The sequence below is a fragment of the Schistocerca nitens genome, chromosome 5, assembly GCF_023898315.1.
Source record: "Schistocerca nitens isolate TAMUIC-IGC-003100 chromosome 5, iqSchNite1.1, whole genome shotgun sequence".
NCBI lineage: Eukaryota > Metazoa > Arthropoda > Insecta > Orthoptera > Acrididae > Schistocerca > Schistocerca nitens.
The window spans coordinates 418,895,353-418,912,633 of record NC_064618.1 but is presented as its reverse complement, the minus strand read 5'-3'; the positions used below and the strand labels follow the sequence as shown (position 1 = coordinate 418,912,633).

General features: G+C 42.2%; 1 protein-coding gene across 3 annotated transcripts in view; it reads left to right on the top strand.

The window, feature by feature from the left end:
- LOC126259558 (neural cell adhesion molecule 2) overlaps positions 1 to 17,281 on the top strand; it is a 623,716-nt gene that overhangs the window by 250,749 nt on the left and 355,686 nt on the right. For all 3 annotated transcript variants that reach the window (XM_049956450.1, XM_049956452.1, XM_049956451.1), the window contains exon 4: positions 17,037 to 17,243. In XM_049956450.1, coding sequence (XP_049812407.1) covers positions 17,037 to 17,243 — 207 coding nt within the window. The remainder of the gene's footprint in view (positions 1 to 17,036; positions 17,244 to 17,281) is intronic.

The following is a 17,281-nucleotide window of genomic DNA, read 5'->3' as shown; positions in this document are numbered from 1 at the left end:
CAAGAGGTAACGATATTTCATTGTTTGGTCTTCATATCCTACTTCCATCCTCCTTCTGGTACTTCGTCAAAAAGACCCTTTCAGGGATATTTATGAATCAGCAATAGTAATGAGAATAGTGCGTAAGGGGCAGCCCAATTAAAATGAAACAGATGAAAAAAAGCAAGTAAACTGTTTATTATTACAAATTAGTCACCACAATTGTCAACACATTTATCCCACTTCGAGACAAGGCAAGACGGGACCGTACAGGGGATGTGTAAGGGCTTCCTAGCGAAACATCTGCAGCGCCCTCAAAATGACCTTGGTAACATCCAGACCCGTCCACATGTTGCCAAGGTTGTTTCGACTACGCTGTAGATGTTACGCTGGGGAGCCCTTACACATCCCCATCCTGTTGAGATTTCCACAATTTTCGAGTCCTTAAGGAAGACATTCGCGATAGTCGATTTGCTTCGGACGAAGAGATGCACAACTGGGAACAATCATGGTACCGTAGGCAATCTCAAATATCTTTCTATGAAGGTATGGACCATCTGGTCTTAAAGTAGGATAAATGTATTAACAGTTAGAGCGATTACTTTCGAATTAATGAACAGTTTAGTTACTTGTTTCCATCTGCCTCGTTTTCATTTGACTGCCCATAATAGTGCAGCAACCGCGTGCCTGAATGCCACCACCAGAAATACGACTATTTTCTTTCTCCCTGCGTTATCAGCTGCGCACACTGAATTTTACAAATATCTACCGCAGGATCACAACAGCGATATCTGTGATTTAATTTCTCTAGGGAAATCCGACCAGGAAAGAGGTAATAAGGAAGTGGAATCGTACCACGTTAGAAGGATTTAAAATAGAGCACAAGAAGAATGATTCCTTTCAATATAAATAGAACTGAAAGATGTCCTTGCGTAACAACTAGAACCACGCAGTATGACAAAACTAAGAAAGGAATGAGAAGCAGATTGATGCAAGTAAATAATGTTTTAATTCTAAAAATAGCTTTGCTGGTGTCATTAAATGAATTGAGGAAACAGTCTACGTTTGATACAGCGTTGTATGGACATGAAACAGCCGTGGTGGCATTCAGTTGCAAGGAGATGGAAGCATTCTAATTTTTTTTTTTTTATGAAATGGATGATGGTAATTGAGTGGGTATGACGTGAAAGTGACGAAATACTTACCTTCTTCAAAGACATTTCGCGGTTAGCACTTAGTTGCAACTGTTTCACTGTTAGCACTGTTGGTTGCATAAGGGATTTCAGTAATAAGTCAGGGTACTCTTGGTTGAATATGTAATTTCAATACTAAGATGGCATATTGCTGCAAAACCATCTGCGCTGAATCTTGAATCCGCAACGTCGGTGTAATGTCTCCTAGATATCGGTAATATTCACAGCATCCTTAAGGCGAAAGTACATTATACTCACTTTCCGCAGGTACCCTTCTCTCCTTTTTCTGAGATGAACACCTCTGACAAATCGTGCCTCCGCGCGCACAGACACACATACTCATATGCACAAAGAAAGATAGGCGTGCTCTTTCCTCGTGCACACAGCTCGCTCCAGAAACGTTGAATGGCTATAAATATTGCATGTGACCTCTTGAGAGGGAGGTCCATGAATTTAAATGAAATAATTATGGTAAGCGTTGTAGTGTGGAACCCGGAAGCATAGTAATGGTTCCTTTCGAGGTGGACATCAGAAAGAGGCGTGAATAAGTTTTCATTCTCCCGATGGTTCCCACTGTGAAGCGTGTTTTAGTGTTTTATCTGTGCAACTGGGGCAGGAAATACCTCCGCATCGTGGAAAGGGAAACCATCCCGAAAGTTATAGCCGTGCTTGTTGCGTAGTTAGACCGTCAGCGAGAGCGCATCGCTAGCTCCTGCTACTACTAAGGCGAGTACACCGTTTGCTTCTTACATATTTTACAAACAGCAGCGACTTATTTTCAGTTATCTGTGTAATTACTAGTTTATTTTTGTAATTTCTTGCGTGTTCGAGTGCTTACTAGGTAGAACCTTTTATTTCAATAACAGTGTTTTTGTACTTATTTGCTGCGCTTAGCTTTTAAATAGTTTTTCTGGGAAAACCTAGCGTAGTTTTCGCGTCTCGTATTTCAGTGAGTGTTTCTTGATTATCAGAGTAGCTCATCAGAAGATTATCTTGGGAATTTGTCACCGTATAGAGTAGGGTAAACATAGTCATGTGTAGGGACTGTGGTTGTTGTGAGCGGACGCAAGGAGAATTGGCCACTCTTCGGGGACAGGTGGAGGCTTTGTCTGTTAGGCTCATCGAGCTCGAGGCGCAGGCGTCGGCTCGTAGTGGCGTTGGGGCAACTGTGGTGAGACCTATGCCTACTTCGGTGGCCTTGGAATCACATGGAACCCCTGATGTCGCTGCGTCTTCCGGCAGTGAGCATCTTACCGGTCAGCCATCACTCCAGGGTGAATGGCGGACAGTGGTGGGCTCGCGCGTGCCTGGCCGAAAGGCGAAGGTGGGATCTGGCCGCGTGGCGGCTGCCTTACCCCTTTCCAACAGGTACGGGGTGCTTCCTAGTGGTGATGACATCGTTTCCGAGCCACCACAGGATGCCTCGCCTGTTGGGCCAGTGGCCGATTCTCCGGCAAGGTCCCGACAGTCACAGAGGGCGGGCCTATTAGTTATAGGGAGCTCCAACGTTAGGCGGGTTATGGAGCCCCTCAGGAAAATAGCGGGTAGGTCGGGGAAGAATGCCAGTGTGCACTCGGTGTGCTTGCCGGGGGGTCTCGTCCGTAATGTGGAGGAGGCCCTTCCGGCAGCTATTGAACGCACTGGGTGTGACCGGCTGCAGATAGTAGCACATGTCGGAACGAATGACGCCTGCCGCTTGGGTTCTGAGGCCATCCTTGGTTCCTTCCGGCGGCTGGCTGATTTGGTGAAGACAACCAGCATCGCACGCGGAGTGCAAGCTGAGCTTAATATCTGCAGCATAGTGCCCAGAGTCGATCGCGGTCCTCTGGTTTGGAGCCGTGTGGAGGGTCTAAACCAGAGGCTCAGACGACTCTGCGACTATAATGGTTGCAAATTCATCGACCTCCGTTATTGGGTGGAGAACTGTAGGGCCCCCCTAGACAGGTCAGGCGTGCACTACACACCGGAAGCAGCTACTAGGGTAGCAGAGTACGTGTGGCGTGCACACGGGGGTTTTTTAGGTTAGAGGGACCCCCCCTTGGGCGAAACGATAAAATACCTGACGGCTTACCAGAGAGAACATTATCATCGTTGATAAAGAACGTCCGTCCTCAGAGACCAAAAACAGGAAAAGTTAACGTAATATTGGTAAACTGCAGGAGTATCCAGGGCAAGGTTCCTGAATTAGTATCTCTTATTGAAGGAAATAGTGCGCATATAGTATTAGGAACGGAAAGTTGGTTAAAACCGGAAGTGAACAGTAACGAAATCCTAGACATAGAATGGAATATATACCGCAAGGATAGGATAAACGCCAATGGTGGAGGAGTATTTATAGCAGTAAAGAATTCAATAATATCCAGTGAAGTTATTAGCGAATGCGAATGTGAAATAATCTGGGTTAAGTTAAGTATCAAAGGTGGGTCAGATATGATAGTCGGATGCTTCTATAGGCCACCTGCATCAGCAACCGTAGTAGTTGAGCGCCTCAGAGAGAACCTGCAGAACGTCGTGAAGAAGTTTCGTGATCATACTATTGTAATAGGGGGAGACTTCAATCTACCAGGTATAGAATGGGATAGTCACACAATCAGAACTGGAGCCAGGGACAGAGACTCTTGTGACATTATCCTGACTGCCTTGTCCGAGAATTACTTCGAGCAGATAGTTAGAGAACCAACTCGTGAAGCTAACGTTTTAGACCTCATAGCAACAAATAGACCGGAACTTTTCGACTCCGTGAATGTAGAAGAGGGTATCAGTGATCATAAGTCAGTGGTTGCATCAATGACTACAAGTGTAATAAGAAATGCCAAGAAAGGAAGGAAAATCTATTTGCTTAACAAGAGTGATAGGGCACAAATCGCAGAATATCTGAGTGACCACCATCAAACGTTCATTTCTGAGGAAGAGGATGTGGAACAAAAATGGAAAAAATTCAGAAACATCGTCCAGTACGCCTTAGATAAGTTCGTACCGACTAAGGTCCAAAGCGAGGGGAAAGATCCACCGTGGTATAACAATCATGTACGAAAGGTACTACGGAAACAAAGAAAGCTTCACCATAGGTTTAAGAGAAGTCGAATCATAGCTGATAAGGAAAAGCTGAACGAAGCGAAAAAGAGCGTAAAGAGAGCAATGAGAGAAGCATTCAACGAATTCGAACATAAAACATTGGCAAACAATCTAAACAAGAACCCTAAAAAGTTTTGGTCATATGTAAAATCGGTAAGCGGATCTAAATCCCCTATTCAGTCACTCGTTGACCACGATGGCACCGAAACAGAGGACGACCGAAGAAAGGCAGAAATACTGAATTCAGTGTTCCGAAACTGTTTCACTGCGGAAAATCGTAACACGGTCCCTGACTTCAGCCGTCGCACGGACGCCAAAATGGAAAATATTGAAATAAACGATATCGGAATTGAAAAACAACTGCTATCACTTAGTAGCGGAAAAGCATCCGGACCAGACGAGATACCCTTAAGATTCTACAGTGATTATGCTAAAGAACTTGCCCCCTTTCTATCAGCAATTTATCGTAGATCTCTGGAAGAACGTAAAGTACCTAGCGACTGGAAGAAAGCACAGGTCGTTCCCATTTTCAAGAAGGGTCATAAATCAGATGCGAATAATTATAGGCCTATTTCACTTACGTCAATCTGTTGTAGAATAATGGAACATGTTTTGTGTTCTCGTATTATGACGTTCTTAGATAATACAAATCTCCTTCATCATAACCAACATGGATTCCGCAAACAGAGATCATGTGAAACCCAGCTCGCCCTATTTGCCCAAGAAATTCACAGTGCCGTAGACACTGGCGAGCAGATTGATGCCGTATTCCTGGACTTCAGGAAGGCATTTGATACGGTTCCGCACTTACGTTTAGTGAAAAAAATACGTGCTTACGGAATATTGGACCAGGTTTGTGATTGGATTCAGGATTTCCTAGAAGAAAGAACACAACATGTCATTCTTAACGGTTCAAAATCTGCAGATGTAGAGGTAATTTCGGGAGTACCGCAAGGAAGCGTGATAGGACCTTTATTGTTTACAATATACATAAATGACTTAGTTGACAACATCGGTAGCTCCGTGAGGCTATTTGCAGATGACACGGTTGTCTACAAGAAAGTAGCAACATCAGAAGACTCGTACGTACTCCAGGAAGACCTGCAGAGGATTAATGAATGGTGCGACAGCTGGCAGCTTTCCCTAAACGTAGATAAATGTAATATAATGCGCATACATAGGGGCAGAAATCCATTCCAGTACGATTATGCCATAGGTGGTAAATCATTGGAAGCGGTAACGACCGTAAAATACTTAGGAGTTACTATCCGGAGCGATCTGAAGTGGAATGATCACATAAAACAAATAGTGGGAAAAGCAGGCGCCAGGTTGAGATTCATAGGAAGAATTCTAAGAAAATGTGACTCATCGACGAAAGAAGTAGCTTACAAAACGCTTGTTCGTCCGATTCTTGAGTATTGCTCATCAGTATGGGACCCTTACCAGGTTGGATTAATAGAAGAGATAGACATGATCCAGCGAAAAGCAGCGCGATTCGTCATGGGGACATTTAGTCAGCGCGAGAGCGTTACGGAGATGCTGAACAAGCTCCAGTGGCGGACACTTCAAGAAAGGCGTTATGCAATACGGAGAGGTTTATTATCGAAATTACGAGAGAGCACATTCCGGGAAGAGATGGGCAACATATTACTACCGCCCACATATATCTCGCGTAATGATCACAACGAAAAGATCCGAGAAATTAGAGCAAATACGGAGACTTACAAGCAGTCGTTCTTCCCACGCACAATTCGTGAATGGAACAGGGAAGGGGGGATCAGATAGTGGTACAATAAGTACCCTCCGCCACACACCGTAAGGTGGCTCGCGGAGTATAGATGTAGATGTAGATGTAGATGTAGCCCTTGCAGCTATTTACACGCGTGCGTTGCCGAAAATAATGGCTGCTCGCTCATCTCCCTCTCCGACTGAGAAAACACAGCCGTTGGCTGATTCAGGGGTTGGGAAGCCTTACCAGGCTTTCATTGCTCCAAAGCGCTCACAGGGAAAGGCTACAAGCGAGAGGTTCTAGAGATTCGTATTCAATTTGTCTTTTAAGTGTAGCAATCATATTATTAGAGCTCAGTACATGGTGCCAAAAACTTTGTCAGTACAACGTATACGAACATGCATACGTGCACAATTGCGCTACGTCCTTTTAAATGTAAAAGGTTTTATTTTTGACAGACTTATATGTTATGAGTTGCATTTTATCCACCATAATAATAACACGGCATGAGGTACTAATTCAAAACGGCAAAAAATATTTTGAACGCATCAAAGTGATATTTACAACTGTCGAAACCGGTTGTCAACAGTAAAGACTTGACTATTGAAAGTTTTTTCCCATTTTTTGACCCGCTGTAACTCTGCTTTACGATTTTTATAATTCCCTAATTTTTGAATAACCATTGCTGTGGAACTGATGGACGGTTAGAAGAAGAGATATAAAAGCTGGTGGGAAGTAAGAAAGATTGAATACCCCTGCTTTAAACAGATCAGACATTACGATTAAAATATTCTACGTGCGGTGCTCGCAGTCTTTATTTCCAGTCAACAGTTTTCTGTATTTTATTTTTAGCTCTGCGTTTTTGCACCTGTATGTATTCATTTATTCTTATACTTATCTCCCATTATACATTCTGTAATCAATCCCAAGAATTTTCTGCTATCTTGTAAAAGTTGCAAAATGTTATTCTGTATCAACTTTGACAGTAGTATCTCAGGTTTTATATGAAATGGCTCTTCGGTGTTGGCTGTCACAAAAACTTTTAGAGTAGTTTTTCCTCTTCTTTCAGGAAATGCTACTAAGAAATTAAAAAAAAGTAAAACGAGGGAAATGTTATCGAGACATCTTGTTGGTAGTAATGAGAAAGGTGGAAAATGAGGGATTAGCAATTCGTAAGGCTGCAGTTATCAAACCAATTATCGATTGTAGGAAAATTGATAATTATCGATTGTAGGAAAATTTTCTAAACGAAACTGACGATGGAAAGACATTTCGGTCTTCCACATCACTGTTTATTTTCCAGATAAAAAACTTTTATTCTGATGACGACGTTAAGGACTTTAAGCAACAGGTTCTTCAATAGCTGGTGTAACGCCAAAATAAATCAAAATTTCGGCTTATGATCTCTATATGGAAAATACAATTAAATCTCGACAGGATAATGTGCGTATACCAAAGATGACTGGCTCGCTGATTAAAAAAAAAGCAAAAGAAAAGACACCCAACTCTTTCATTAAGAAATTCAGAGGCAACCTGTTAGCACGAGTTTCTAGTTTCAAGCGAATAAGTGAGCATCACGAAGTTTCGCATATGGACGGAACGGACGTTACTTCAGAGCTACAGTAACGTTGAACCTATTGTAACAGTAAAACTAAGAACCAATGGAGCCACTGTACACAAAGTAACAAGTAGGCTCACGAATTATGTAGATCAAGCCAAATAGCATTTGCACATACAAAAATTTTGAGAATCAGCTCGAAAGGATTAAGCTAATATGAGACAGTTTCATAAATATTTACTGAAATTACTATTTAAGTATCTAAATCGGTCTTTAAATTAGAACGAAATATTTACTACTGCTTTTTAAATATCAATGTTTGTCTTTTCTAAATTTATACAACATTTTTCGACAAAGAATTTTTTCTCGTCTAAATGCCGCGAGTGTCTGTGACACTGTGAAAGTAATGACAGGTTGTCACAGAAATTTACTCCTACAGAATCATTTTCAGGAAAACCGAAATGTTGCTATGGCTTCAAATTTGTGAAGCAATATAGCCAGGGATACATATTACGAAACACACCAGTGTTAGAAAGGGAAACTGTTAATACTGCATCCTCAAAAATTAAAAATCATAAATCGTGACGACTTAGTCTCCCCTACAATAAAAAAAAAAAAAGAAAAGCAGCACATCTTGTGTGCACTCCTGATTGGTAACGTCTGTTTCTTACAAATGGAGAAAAAAGATACATTAACGAAAGTTCCTCTAAGGCTAAAGTGTTAGAGGTGCGTGCTAGAAACAAAGAATAAATTAAGTGCTTTTTTTTTCGGAGAAAACAGTGTTTCAAACGAACAATCATCTCAGTGTAAATATGTTACCACCGTGTGAAGTCATGACAAATGTTGCCATCTTACGGAAAGAAAAATTAACAGTACATGATTGGAGAAAATTTTGTTAGCACTCACTTATTAACGACGGCTCACTACAAAATGCTATCAGAAAAAAAAAAGATAGAACTTCATAATATAGTGTTATTTCTCTAGATAGATAGGAGCCATCCTATTTGCTTCTGCTACATTTCTTTATTTCAAAACTGTTCAATACTCTTGCAGTTGCATTTATTGTACTTAGTTCTTCATCAGATAAAAAGTGAATGAAGCCTCATATCCAGTGGTATCTCTACTGATTCTTGACAAATTGTACGACGGTGTGTGTATGCTGCGTTGTATAGAATAAACTGTTCATATTTACATGTTATTATGTCAACTTGACGGACATTTATAGGAACTTTTACAGAAGAAATCAGTTTTCCGTAAACAAGGGTTTGTATATGTCTGCAATCTAAGACACTATGGATTACAATGTTCGCATACAGAACAGTAACTTTCTTGACAATGATTTGGTTCATTGTTATTCAGAAAGTTTTAAATAGAATTTCCTACGTTTGCCTAATGATAAAAAGACCAAAGGTGGGCCGAGAAGACCTTGGGATAACACCAACATTGTCCAATCTGCAAAGAAATTATCAGCAAATATTTCATGTAGTCACTCACTTTCTTTATACATTTGAGCCTACTCTCGCTACTACCTGTAGAAACTGAACTCGGATAAACTCTGCCAACATAGTGCAACAAACTATACGCATAATGCACGATGAAAGTCTGCGCCTTTCATCATAGTTGAGCCTTCAAAATTAATAAGAGTTTAAAATCAAATAATTTTGCTGCGGAAGATGATAGTACGGAATCACGACGCATAACGAAAGAGGAACGAGGTGAAAACCGTCTTTCAAAACACAATAGGAAAGAGTTTTTCATTATTTGAATACGTCTGTCACGTTTTAAACGAATGTTTTTAAAAAATTAATTCCATGTCGTAATTAATGGAACGAGTCGCTTAATTACTGGTTGCATAAAGCCACTCTCTTGCTCATACCACAAAAAGCTATCGATATTTCCTCTACAGAATGTCAGAGTCAAGCTGCGAGTGCATCAGGAAACTGAAACAAAATTTCGATGAAAGGCATATTATATTTGGAACAGACGAATCTTTGATATACCCTTATGGCTGAAATTGAACGCCATTTTATATGTCGATACCCAAATTAAAACAACTGAATTAGTGTTATATTCACCAAATAGTTCTCACGTAGAAGATAGAAGATAGCAGGAAGCGAACCCCTTATCACAGAAAAGTTGTCGCTGTATATAGGCAGCATGCTTGCTAGCTTGCAACTAGGCTCGTCACAGGGCGATTGTAAATTAAAACACAAATAACTTTCGCAACAACGTAAGTAACATATAAGAATCATTCATTAAAATTAAGGGTTGTGACATAGTCACCTTAATTAGTCAGACAAGGTTCGTTACAAATTACAAATTTTGAGTATCATTATGCCATACATAACATACTGACACTTTAAGGAAACGGAGGATAGTGAGTACGATAGATGTAGCGGCTCCTAGGCCAAGGAAGCAGCCAGTGCAGAGGAGAGCGATGAGCTGAAACCACGCCCCTGCAAACCTCATCCAGCGATGGCATCGGCAGAATGTGAGACGGTTCCGATTGTCCCATCAGGCCAGAAAGCGGAGCTTTACTTGACTTAAACCCACTCTTTTCAAGCCTTTTTGTTACTCTGAGACCGACACCCCTTTGGTTTCCTTGTTGAGAAAGTAACGTAACATCCGATTGCTCAACCCTATGCGACTGCTACACGCAATACGGTCTTGGTAAGAAATTCAACTCTTACCAATGGTGTCTGTCATCTTTCCTACATGAATGTAGAGTTCATGGTTGTGTGTCTCCTGCGTTCACCATTTTCATCGATTGGGCCGAGGAATGTAATAAAGATCATTATTTTATCTCCTGCTTAGCTGTTATATATGTGGGGATCCAGTTCGTAGAAATATTTCTTCTGCTTAAGTAAATTCTCAGACTGTAATACTAACATTACTGTATTTACTGTGATTTAACAAAGCTATTCGCATGTCGCACGACGATTTTCTTCAAGAGAATCCCAGATTTACGGTTTTAACATCTGTTGACGCTTCTGGCCTCTGCATTGTCCCCAAGAAAACCATTAGAGTATCATGAAACTATATTGCAGTCCTCCATAAACTCGCTGTAAATTTCATGTAAATAATTGAACTAGTTTCAAGTTATGCGACCTTTTAACTTCAAGAGTCACCTCACCCAGTACCCATGCAGGAATTAGCTCAGTAGTATAAGCTTTAATGTCATGGGATGCTGTGAATGGAAAAAGGTGAGTTCTCCCTTGTTCCTCGTGCCTCCAATTCTATCCTACGTAGCTATTCTCGATACTGCCATTTGTCTGAAATCTCAACCTGGCGTTTACTTACGAAATAATTTGTTTATTTTGTTTGTATACGAAGATCACATGAGGCTCTTACATCGGGCCCTCGCAAAACGAATGATGGAAGACATACTTTTCTTTTTTAGTCATCAGTTTGGCTCGTTTGATGTAGTCAACACTAATTACTCCTCTGTGTCAACCTCATCATCTCATAATAGCATTGGCACACTACGTTCTCATTTTTTTTTCGACATACTCCAGTCTGTCTTTTCCAGCGGTCTTTACTGTCCATGGCTCTTTCCAGGACCATGGAAGCGTCTACTTTGCGGAGTTCCTCATTACTTGTCAGTCCACCTAATTGTAAACACCCTAATGCAGTACCGCAGCTCAAGAGTTTAGATTCAGTTATTCTCCAGATTTCCTATAGTACATTATTCACTACCATAAAACGCTATACTCCAGATGTATATTCTCAGAAATTTCTTCCTCACATAAAGGCCGAAATTTGATAACAGCAGACGTCTCTTGCCCTGGGAAGAACTCTTTGTCTGTGCTAATCCGCTTTTTATATCCTTCCTGCTTCGTCCGTCATGTGTTTTTGCCTTCCAAGGTAGAAGAATTCTTTAACTTTGTATACTTCATAAAACCTAATTTTAATGTTAAGTTTATCGCTAATCTCATTTCTGCCACTCCTCATTACTTCCGTCTATTTTCGGCTTGCTCTCAATTTACACTGATCAACCAGAGCATTACAACCACCTTTCTAGCACCGGTATGTCGACTTTTGGAACGAATAACAGTGGCGATGCGTCGTAGCATGGAACATGGAATCAATGAGGCTTGGTAAGTCGATGGAGGGAGGTGGCACCACATCTGCACACACATTTAATTCCAGTAAATTCCGATGAGGGGGTTATGAGCTCTGACGCCACGTTCAATCACATTCCAGGTTCTCTCCGTCCCGCAATACAGGTTTCAAGGAGATGTTACCCTGGAAAACGACTTATTCGCGCCTTCCCATCGGCATGATGAAGAAGGTATCGAGATTCATCAGAGCATGCAACGCTCTGCCATTCTGCCAACGTCCAGTGCGCATCATTAGGAGTGTTCGGGACTCTGTGAGTTCAGGGACACTTGTACTCTGACCAGCATTAAAGTGTAATGTTAGTTCCGCCCCAGTTCGCCGCCTGTCCTCTTTTTACCGGTCTGCCCGGCCTACGACGTCCAATATCTGTAACGAGTGGTGGCCGCCCAACCCAACGGTGTCTGGACGTGGTTTCACCTTAGTTTCACCACACGTTGCAGTCAGCCATCACCGCATTCATCGAACAGCCGACAAGTCGTGCAGTTTCGAAAATGCTCCCTCCGAGCCTCCGAGCTCTCAGAAACCTGCCTCGGTCAAACTCAGATACACTACTGGCCATTAAAATTGCTTCACTACGAAGATGATGTGCTACAGACGCGAAATTTAACCGACAGGAAGAGGATGCTGTGATAGGCAAATGATTAGCTTTTCAGAGCATTCACACAAGGTTGGCGCCAGTGGCGACACCTACAACGTGCTGACATGAGGAAAGTTTCCAACCCATTTCTCATACACAAACAGCAGTTGACCAGCGTTGCCTGGTGAAACGTTGTTGTGATGTGTCGTGTAAGGAGGAGAAATACGTACCATCACGTTTCCGACTTTGATAAAGGGCGGATTGTAGCCTATCGCGATTGCGGTTTATCGTATCTCGACATTGCTGCCCGCGTTGGTCGAGATCCAAGGACTGTTAGCTGAATACGGAATCGGTGGGTTCAGGAGGGTAATACGGAACGCCCTGCTGGATCCCAATGGCCTCGTATCACTAGCAGTCGAGATGACAGGCATCTTATCCGCATGGCTGTAGCGGATCGTGCAGCCACGTCTCGATCCCTGGGTCAACAGATGGGGACGTTTGCAAGACAACAACCATCTGCACGAACAGTTCGACGACGTTCCCAGCAGCATTGACTATCAGCTCGGAGACCATGGCTGCAGTTACCCTTGACGCTGCATGACAGACAGGAGCGCCTGCGATAGTGTACTCAACGACGAACCTTGGTGCACGATTGGCAAAACGTCATTTTTTCGGATGAATCCAGGTTCTGTTTACAGCATCATGATGGTCGCATCCGTGTTTGGCGACATCGCGGTGAACGCTCATTGGAAACGTGTATTCATCATCGCCATACTGGCGTATCACCCGGCGTGGTGGTGTGGGGTGCCATTGGTTACACGTCTCGGTCACCTCTTGTTCGCATTGATGGCACTTTGAACAGTGGACGTTACATTTCAGATGTGTTACGACCCGTGGCTGTGCCCTCCATTCGATCCCTGATAAACCCTACATTTCAGCAGGATAATGCACGACCGCATGTTGCAGGTCCTGTACGGGCCTTTCTGGATACTGAAAATGTTCGACTGCTGCCCTCACCAACACATTCTCCAGATCTCTCACCAACTGAAAACGTCTGGTCAATGGTGGCCGAGGAGCTGGTTCGTCACAATACGCCAGTCACTACTATTGATGAACTGTGGTATCGTGTTGAAGCTGCATGGGCAGCTGTACCTGTACACGCCATCCAAGCTCTGACTCAATGCGCAGGCGTCTCAAGGCCATTATTACGGACAGAGGTGGTCGTTCTGGGTACTGATTTCTCAGGTTCTATGCACCCAAATTGCGTGAAAATGTAATCACATGCCAGTTCTAGTATAATATATTTGTCCAATGAATATCATCTGCAAGTATTCTTGGTGTAGCAGTTTTAATGGCCAGGAGTGTAGGTCGCGCGGCTTCCGCATTCTAAACATGGACAGCACGCTCACTGATACTACATGCAGTGTGTATGTTTCTGGCTAGCAGTCATTCCTCGCCAGGTGATGCTGCTATCGCGTGAACGGATTTATATCGATATTAGGTCAGTGGTCACAATATTCTGGCTGGTCAGTCTATATACTGTATTCAATAGACTTCATTCGTTTGAACACGCCCTGTAATTCTTCTTCACTTTCATAAGAAGAGCAATTTCATTAGTAAATCTTCTTATGGATATGCTTAAACGTTCAATTTTTATCCCGCTCTTTGATCTTTCTTTATATTTCCGTCATTGCTTCTTCCAAGTATAGAGCACTGATTCGGAAAACTGCATGTCAGTCTTGCACCCATTTTAACAGGAGCGCTGATGTCTAGGTATTCCGGTCTCAGTGCACCCTCTTCGTTCTTGGACACATTGTATACTACGCGTCTTTCCGTATAGTCTGTTACTACTTTTGTCAGAATTTTGAAAATCTTGCATTATTTTACATTGTCGAATGCTTTTTAGAGGTCGATGAATACAATGAACTAATCTAGTTTCTTCTTTAGGTATTGTTTCCATTACGAATCTTAACGTCACCATTGAATCTCTCGTGTCTTTACCTTTCCGGAATCCAAACGGATCGTCATCTAACAAACCACAAATCCTCTTTTCCATTCTCTGTAAATTACTCTTATCATCAGCTTGGATGCATGAGCTGTTAACATGAACGTGCAGTAGTTCTTACACTTACCAGTATTTCCTATCATCTGGATTGTGTACATAATATTTTTCGGAAAGTCTGATGGTATGTCTACACAGACATAAATTACACACACAGTCTTGAATAAGCGTTTGGTTTCCGATTTGCCCAATTATTTTAGAAATTCCGAAGTTACGTTTTCTATCCAACTCTTTCAAAGTTCTATTAGACACCGACATTAATGCTGGTTCACCTACGGCTCCCATATCTCTTATCGTTGCTTCCTAAATTACATAAGAGAAATTCTCCCGCTCGTAGAGGACTTCATTGTACTCTTTCCATCTACCCGCTCTCTTTTCTGCGTTTGAAAGTGGAATTTCCATTGCTCTCTTACTGTTGATGCTGTGCTTTTAATTTTACCGAAGGTTGTACATACTTTTCTATGTGTTGAAACGGTCCTTCGGATGTTCATTCCATTTTCCGTTTCTTTACATTTTTCCTGCAACCATTTTTGAAATATTTATTCCGTTTTCCAAGGTTTCTTCGCAGTTACCATCTTTCTGCCTATGTTCATTTGTTCAGCTTCAGTGATTATCCTTTTTAGAGATGTCCATTCCTCTTCAACGGTACTGCCTAGTGAGCTATTCATTATCGCAGTATCTGTACCCTCTTTCCATATAGCATTTCTTTGAGGATTGATCCTTCCTGACTAGTCTCTTACACTTCAGGCTACCCTTCATCACTACCACATTGTTACCTGAGTCTGTATCTGCTCCTTGGCACGCCTTACAAACAAAAATCAGATTTCGGCGTCTCTGCCTGACCATGGCGTATTCTGACTGGAATTTTCCTGCATCTTCCTGCCTTTTTCAAGTATTCTGTTGTGATTCTTAAACAGACTATTCGCTATTACTAGCTGAAATTTATTGCTAAACTCAGTTAGTCTTTCTCCTCATTCGTTCCTACTGCGAAGCTCGTAATGTCCCATAAGCCTTCCTTCTTCCGCTACAATATCATTCCAGTCCCCGTGATTGTTAGATTTTCATCTTCCTTTACGTACTGGATTATCCGTTCATTATCGTCATACACTTTGTGTATTTCCTCATCTATTGCTTGCGACGTCAGCACGTATACCTGAACTATTGTTATTGGCCATGGTTCGCTGCCAAATTTGATGAGAACACTGCTATCAATAAACTATTCACAGTAACTCAGCCTCTTCCCCACCTGCCTATTCATTACTACTGGCGTTATAGCAATTTATGGAGCTGTTGATATTACCCTATACTCATCTGACTACAAATCCTTGTCTTCTTTCCATTTCACTGCACTCATCTCGATTATATACAGACTCTGCCTTTGGATTCCCCCTCCCAGGTTTCCTATCTTCTCAACCATGTTGAAACGCGTCACATTTCACGCTCTGAACCGAAGCATGTTATTCATTCGTTTGTTATTGAATCCTTTCCTCGTCGTTACCCCTCTCTTGACAGTCCCATAATGGAGGTCAGAATGTCATACTAAACCAGGATTAGTTTTTTGATGTTGCTAGGCAACAGTCATACAATAATTTTTAAATGAACACACCGCCGTTTGACTGTATAACGATCCAGGTTTCGGCCTTTTATGTCATTTTCAAGTGACTGAGTGTATGTCATTAACATATATTGCACGACATCAAGCACAAAATTGGCCGTAAATAAAGGAAAATATTCGGGCGGTTCTAGGCGCTACAGTCAGGAACCGCGCTGCCGCTACGGTCGCAGGTTCGAATCCTGCCTCAGGCATGGATGTGTGTGATGTCCTTAGGTTAGTTATGTTTAAGTAGTTCTAAGTTCTAGGGGACTGATGACCTCAGAAGTTAAATCCCATAGCGCTCAGAGCCATTTGAATTTGAAGGAAAATATTCGTTCCCCACAAGATGATGGTTTCACATCTGACATTTCATGGGGACCGAATATTTTTCTTAATTTATGGACAATTTTGAACTTGATGTCCTGCAATAAATATTAATGACATAAACTTAATCACTTGAACATGGCATAAAAGGCCGAAACCTAGGTCATAGTTAAATAAACAACACTGCAGTGAAATGGCGGTGTGTTCACTTAAAAAACAATCCGGTATATTCTGCCAATAGAGAATTCATCCAAGAACTGTTGTTAGCATAAGGAGGGTGACTCCTTATACCAGAAATCTTCGGACGACGTTGCTCAAGGTTCTTGTTCCAAATTAATGCAGAGTCTGGTTTTGAACCGGGGACTCAGGGAGTTTTCATGTTTATTCAGAGGCGCTACCCTTGTGTCGTGAGTTAACATATATTAACTGCATATGAACTTGGGTTTTCACCTGTGGGCTAGGAATTAGTTATTTGACGGTATGTACGTGATTAACTTGAGCCGGATATGACTAAGCATCTCGTGAATGTAACAGAAAGAGGACAGAGAACTTTAAGGAAAAGGAGGCAAGCTGTTGGCTGCCTCTAATTCAGGAGTCCATCTTCCATTAAGGAAATACCATTTAAAGGTGAACATCCATTGACATAAGTATATTACGGTGTGGAAACATTAACAGTTACAAGTGTATTTTTCTAGGAGATAAATTACGGTAAAAATAAACTTGTCAGTGCTACTTATGACCATTGCAGAAACCAAAAAATGATAGAGTGTAAAGTAATGCGCCTCACCCCCTGCGCGCTCTGACGCTCCTGCTTGTATCTTCCCAGGCCGCCCGATGCCGCGAGTGACGTGGTTCCTGGAGAACACGGTGATCGACGACTCGTTCGAGCAGCGGCCGGCTGACGGCCTGACCGTGAACCACCTGACGTTCCCCAACATCGGCCGCCAGCACCTGCACTCCCGTCTCATCTGCCAGGCGTCCAACACCAACATGGCACCGCCTGTCACCAAATTGGTCGTCCTTGACATCAACCGTAAGTACCACTTGTACTGCTGTAGCACTGTTTTCAGT